The 6,861-nt window shown below is 33.9% G+C and overlaps 1 protein-coding gene across 1 annotated transcript; it reads left to right on the top strand.

Moving 5' to 3' along the window:
* The first annotated feature begins 1,316 nt into the window (after nt 1-1,316).
* LOC128206664 (uncharacterized) lies at nt 1,317-6,390 on the top strand. Its single transcript, XM_052909269.1, has 6 exons — nt 1,317-1,400; nt 1,687-1,745; nt 2,982-3,119; nt 3,653-3,712; nt 5,375-5,501; nt 5,930-6,390. Exons 1-6 carry the CDS (start codon nt 1,379-1,381, stop codon nt 6,025-6,027), a joined length of 504 nt encoding a protein of 167 aa, XP_052765229.1. The 5' UTR covers nt 1,317-1,378; the 3' UTR covers nt 6,028-6,390.
* The last annotated feature ends 471 nt before the right edge of the window (nt 6,391-6,861 follow it).

A 6,861-nucleotide genomic window follows, 5' to 3' on the forward strand; every position in this document is an offset into this window, starting at 1 on the left:
GGCCAACGATCATTATTAAGTAGGCATATCAGATCCTTACTTTAAAATCGTACACGGTAAAGCGGTCAAAATAGTACGCTCTGTAAATGCTTAAATACTCGTGAAATCTTTAATTTCAACAAAATCTGAAATAATGTATTTTAATATATAATTGAACTGGTACAGATTTGCATATTCTTGATTATGCAGGTATATAATTCAGAAAATGACAATGTATACATACACAGACGCACAGAAACGGCAGAAAACTATGGAACTTGTTAAAACGGTAAATCGGTTAACAAGTACTACATCTATAATGGATACATCGATGCTAAACAATTCTTAAATTTCCCGAATGGAAATGTAAACAATATTAAATTAAGTAAAGGGAAGAGGTATTGTGATTACTTTGTTGTTGTCGGCGCCGAATCGACACTTCGCCATAAATCAAATATAGTTTGCTAAAGAAACGTTTGAAATGTGTCCATTCAAACTTTAATCCACATGTTGGCCAACAAGAGAGTGTGAACATTTCACATTTCAAGCTTTAATACGGGTCGAGTTAAGTCCCTCTACGACTGAAAAGCAGTAATCAGTTCTGACTTAGATTGCATTGGTATACGTTACATTCTGACCAAGCGCCGTCAAGATTCATTGGATCAGACACGTGGCCTCCAACAGCCATGATATTTAACGGTCTGAAATCAGAGACTAGACTATGACTCGGAAAAGCACTTTTTGTAAATCACAAGAATCCTCTTTATTCCATTCGTTTTACAATTTTATTTTGTAAAAAACAGTAAAAAGTCGAATCGTATTAAAAAACTATATTTTATTATCAATTCATAAAGAGAAGGTATAGTGACAATGAATAGAATATTAGCAGTTTTGCAACTTGAGTTTGAGCACAGACTGTAGACTGTTCGTAATCATGGTCCTAGAATGTAACTACGTTCAAATTTTGCAGCAAACAATAGCCTGCAAATACAAGAAGATCGTCAAATGAGTTTCCATTCAAGATATTTAAACATGGACACATATTCATGTACTTGTAATATCGTTTTAATGCAAATACACCTGACAATATCAATTAGTGAATGTGTCCTCAATTGTTGTATATGAAAAATTTATAACTTTGCTCACTTTGGGCTAACAAACGCATTCTGATTTTATGCAATAAGATGTAATTGTTCCGACATGTTATAAGAATGAAACATAAAAATGAATGGTACTTAAAACGACGTTAATTAATCCCTCGTTAGGAAGCTCAGTTACAGTTTAAGTATTTTCTAAAAAGGTAAGAGGAAGAATGCTGTACCATTGGCTAGCCATTCAAGTGGCGTTTAAAGGAATTTGTATTTAAGGGGATGCGTTGCCGTTTACCTGTTATTTACCAATGACGAACGTTGAGATAAACGGTAAGAAAAAATATTATTTCATAATTGCTAATTATGCAATATATTGTTATTCATTATGAAGCAGTCGATGCTAAACAGCGCAAATTAATGATAATTGTACTCTTGAACTTGCTTTTTGTTCACTTAGATAATATATAAAATAAATGTATTATTTTCGTCAAATTTAGTTTAACTTTCGACTACTGGACTTGTTTCTGTAGTTTTTCAAATAGTTATTGATACAGTTATACTATTAATCGAATGCCGGTTGCCTTCATAAATATTGTCACGTTGAAATTCATTGCAGCCATGATGATGAAGTTTGCACTGATTCTGTTTGCTGTCATTGGTGCGACCATTGCAACGGTATGGGCGAGCTTTTACATTTATTTTTCGACTACATTATCATTTATTGGATTAATAAGCAAATATAAATACTAGATGAAAAGCCTGTCTCGTCTTATTTTAATGCAATGTTTATTCTATCGGTTGCAACATTTCTTCTGGCTGTGATTTAATACAACATGCAGCTAATGAGATAAAAATGGTTTAATAGCATTTTCTTAAAAATATTTTATCAGTAAGAATGCACGAAAAACTAGATATTAGAATTTATTTTTGAATTCGTCAAGTTTTGTCATCATACGAACGGGTGAAAAAAGTGAAAGACCGTAAATTAAGGTACCTTGAATTTAAAAATGAATATCATTTTCTTTTTAGTTTGTCCAAAATATTATAATCGACGAGAACAATTCTTAAAAACATAGTTTTGCCATTGGCCAACAAAACAAAAAATATTTATACATTTTTGTCCCCAAACAACGGAAAAGCTATTCAAAGTGTTTGTAAATATTTATATCATGCAACTTTGTTACGATCGAGAACCTAATTATGTTAAGAACTTGATACTATTTTAATAGTATACTTCTCTATTGACTATGTCTTTTGCTCTTCACGATGATTTGTTTCATATGTTTTGCATTCTGGCTATGCATGCTATAACATTTAATGCTGAATAAATGTTATGTTATTTATTTAAAACCTTGCACACATTGTGTGTTACTAATGTATATGTAGTTTATAATAGTGTCACACTTTGAGTGCCACAAAATTCTTTGTTACAGCATGAAACTGTCATTTTTACTGTCAGTGATAATTTTTCGGCGTGAGGCGGTTCATATGCCTTATTGGACTCACACTCACAAATGCTATATTGACAACGATTTATTTTTAAACTTTGTTAAAGTTGGGATATTTCACTTATCTTTATCAACTAACAGCGAACACCAAGTAGTAGATACTCATATCAACAGAATGTTTTTAATCCAAACCTACAAATATTTTAATTTTCAATAGGGTTACTCAGTTTTTTGGCAAGAAAAGCATTTTAAAGTCCCATTTTTCAAAAAGTATTACCCCTAGCCCGAATGTGACGATTCGATGATGTTTTAAATTGAAAGAAGATGACCCTGTTTTCGAAATCTGACCCAATAAAACGGGAACGATCAAGTCTCTTTTAATGTGAAATATTTATGAATTTATGCATAAGCTGAAGATCTTTACTTCAAGGCGATAACTCAGAAAAATATTTGCTGTTTTCAGCCATTTCTCCAACTGGGTGATGACGACGTCTTGGGTGATATTGACGTGGATATCTCGGTGAGAGGAGAGAACAAGACGTTGACGTACAAAACTCCAAACGGCAACGTCCTTGACGTCACCCACGTTTTGAAAGGCGAGGTAGACTTTTTGGTCATAATCAGCGTGATTCAACAACGTAATCAAGAGTGTTTGTCCACTCTGAGGGCGATCACGTTCTGGCTGTGCCTATAATAAGTTCGTTTTCAGCTCAGACGTTTTCGTTTGCTCAGAAAATAATACAGTTTTACAGTTTATTTCCAAATACATCTAGACAAAAATGCCCATGCGTATACATAATATAATTACGAAACATGTTTCTAAACATAGTCAAGGTCCAATACATTCATATAAGCAACTGATTAACATCATAGATACATCAAATAATATAATTTAAAAAGTGAAGTAAATTATTATAATCAATATATATTTATATATACATGTGTATATATAAAACACAAGCACAACTTATTATTCTAAAACATATCTATCAATTTTCGACTCTTCAACCTAAACATTCGTGTTTTTTGCACTTCGTACGTTAGCATGTTTAACTCCATATCAAAGCATATCTTTTAGGTTATGAATCCGCTGGGGTGCCGAGGATGTTTTAACTCATTCCATTCTCTTTCCAGGGCGTCATCGTCAATATTCCCGGAGAGAATGAAGTTTGCAACGTCAGACAACTTCAACAGGTAATCTTTTACTGCGTTATTTTGTCATAGTTGTACAGTGTATACCACGTGATAAATTATGTCATGTATGCTACGTCGGAAGGCAACAATTTGCTTTAAATAATGACTTAAATCAAAGATAAGTTTTCTTTAACTACACCATTTTAAATAAAACAAAGTGCAGTCTATGCCGCTTAAAGAGCCCCGCTTTCGTTTTATTACCGAAGTTTGATAAGGTAAGTTTCATCAAACGCTTCGACAAGCCTGTTTTCAAGATCATGTTTTGACAGTGCTCCGTCAGCCGGCCGTATCGTGAAATGGTTTGTCAAAGTGTTTTAAGAAACAACACTCTCAATCAAACTCTGGTAAAAGACCGAAAGGGGGGGGGGGGGGGGACTGGGCTCCGTAAGCGGCTTTTACTGCGCTATGAATAATTTAAAATGGTGAAGAAAATGTAAAGTTATCTTTGTTTAAAGTCTTCATTCGAAGCAAAATATTGCATTCCGACGTATCATTTATGACGCAGTTTATCACGTAGTATACACACACTGTTGTAGAAAAAACAAAAGCGTCGTGGCGCGAACGCCAACGATTGGCTGTCTGTTGTATTGCAGTAGGCAACAGTCAAATGAAAGAAGGAAATATTTACCAGTTATTCATAGAAATGAAGTCAATATAATTATAACCTAGTATTTAAAGATGAATAGCTCTGCTATAATTATTTATTGTAAAATGTATCTTATGTCTTTTCATATTCGATTATATTATGCTTCAACATCTGACCCCAAAAACCTGGTTCATTAGTTGTTGTTGTTTATAGCATAATTATATTATAATATAATATCTACCTCTATTCACATGTATAAAGTGCTGAGCGGTAATAAAAGAAGAAAAAGAAAGCTATTAAATGGGCACAAAATAGGTTGATACAAAAATGTTTTTTGTTGATGATGACGACGCGGATGACGATGATTGGTTAATGACTGTACCTGGCAAATCGTTGTTTCTGTCAGTATTGGATCATGACCTGAACATTTCATTTCACATGAAACACTGAGTAAAATTCCTGTGGTTTAATTTGTCTATTAGGCTGGCAGTCATTTACAAGGAGACAGTCGTGTTTTCCGAAAGTTGTAGTAACATTTAGATTATTTCAAGCTTCACTCTCACAGATTTACCTTTTTTACAACTTTTTTTTATTTTTTTGTCTTGGAAAGAGCAAATTTTTGCGTAAATATCTGCAAACCAGTGATATTAGACTGCTGACAAAAAATCAGATAGTAGATTTTCATATTTCCGTTCGAAAAGTAATGTTTTATGGCCTAAACCGTTACTAACGGTTTAAGAAAAATGCATAAAAAAATATTTAACTTAAATATAAAAATCTGCTGTCTGATTTTTTGTCAGCAGTCTTATATAACTGGTTTTCATGGATATTCGCAAAAATGGCTCGTTCCAAGGCAAACAATAAAAAAGTTGTCAAAACGTCCAATATGTGAGAGTGCAGCTTTAATATACAGGCTCGCAGTAGAACTGAACTGATGTGTTTTGAGCGGGTAGTCTTGACAGATGAAGAGCTTTTTATGAGACTAATGCGGAGAATTGCCAAGGAATGGCGATGCATTTAAATTGGCGCATTTGTGAAATGCTATTGTGTTTGCATGTATACTCTTTCGTTACTAGACCATCAATGACGTGGAAGGGAGTTTGACCTGCACAGAACGAGTAGCGATGACCGATGAAGAGCTGTCACCGTGGCTTGCCGGGATTTGCCGAGGAAAGGCGGTGTTTGCCGAGAAATACGCGCCATGTAAGCTTGTTCATACTAATCTTGATAAGAACTGACCATAACAGTTGAACATGGCATGTACTTAGATGTAAAAGATGTCTGCAACAGCATATTGATATTATCTATTTCCTGGGTGAGTTTATGCAATTGGTCTCAGCTATTTCTAATATATTGTGCTTTGTTAAAACTGCAAAGAACGTTTATTCATGCATTGTACATATACTCACTCATACGTGTCTATTAAATAAAATATGTTACTTTCAAGTATCATTTAACAAGCACACTGTTCGGAGATTAGCTGAAAAGTGAATGGTTATAATGAACGTTGAGGCGTTCGAAAATCAAACGAGTTAAATTTGGACATTCATTATGACGCAATATCAAATTGAAATAGCTTTTATACATGTATAATGATATTAGTAAACACACTTGTTGAAAACTATTTTCAGGTCAGCCCCGAATTCGTCGAGAATATGCCTGCCGGCCAACTTGCTGGAGCTGCGGTGAAGGTACATGCTGTGGAGTCGAATGTTCATGGACTTTTTAAGGGATCCTGTGCTGAAGTTTGGATGAGTCGGACTTACTGTCTGTCCGGTACAGCCTTGATACAGTATAAAGTGCCAAACTTGACCATCAGGATATTTATCGCCGTCTTTTGCAGCTTTGGAATATGTTCTGTGCTAATATTGCTTAACCCGTTTAATACAATTTGTTTAGGTACTTGCAATTTTATATCATTATTGTAATTTACTAACAACATGACTTTAACTCCATTAATTAAACATTAGAAATGAAATCCAAATATTAAAATATTAATATGATTATCCATATGCACGTTGTGTTCGCTTCTAGTCCATATGTCTTATTCATCTATCTTATTATGCATTGCTTGAATAAAACTTAAAAAGAGTTTATCATTTTGAGAAGGGGTTGAACAGTCTTGGGGTTGAAAAGTCCTTCTCCTGTCCTACCAACACGCCATGGGCGTACCATATTTAGAGAAGTCGTCCCATACTCATGTATATATAATATAGTTTATATCATACATATAATACATGTAAGTTGCAATGTGGTGATGTAGTTCTCACAGCTGATAATTGTAAACCCTGAAAAATAGCCGGGTCAGCTTGAGTATGAGGGATTCATGCCCTAAGTAGGTTGAAATTGTTTCCAGTCATCTTTTTTTTTCATTTCAACGTACTTCCTACTGTTTGAGATGCAAATGTTCGATGAAAAAAATAAAACAATCATTACAACTGTACAATAATATGAAGTTCATTCCTGTATTCAAGACTAAACTTAAACTTAACGAGTCCGTAATAGTTTGATCAATGACAATTTGTCATAGTTTCAGCAACGAAGTGAAGTTTCTATGTATACT

The sequence above is a fragment of the Mya arenaria genome, chromosome 10, assembly GCF_026914265.1.
Source record: "Mya arenaria isolate MELC-2E11 chromosome 10, ASM2691426v1".
NCBI classification, from domain to species: Eukaryota; Metazoa; Mollusca; class Bivalvia; order Myida; family Myidae; genus Mya; species Mya arenaria.

Excerpts from the sequence above, each read along its gene's own strand:
- LOC128206664 (XM_052909269.1), top strand. The coding sequence starts at position 1,379 with ATGACGAACGTTGAGATAAACG. Across the intron at positions 1,401-1,686 it reads GACGAACGTTGAGATAAACG|CCATGATGATGAAGTTTGCA; the intron begins GTAAGAAAAAAT and ends AATTCATTGCAG. Across the intron at positions 3,120-3,652 it reads CCCACGTTTTGAAAGGCGAG|GGCGTCATCGTCAATATTCC; the intron begins GTAGACTTTTTG and ends TTCTCTTTCCAG.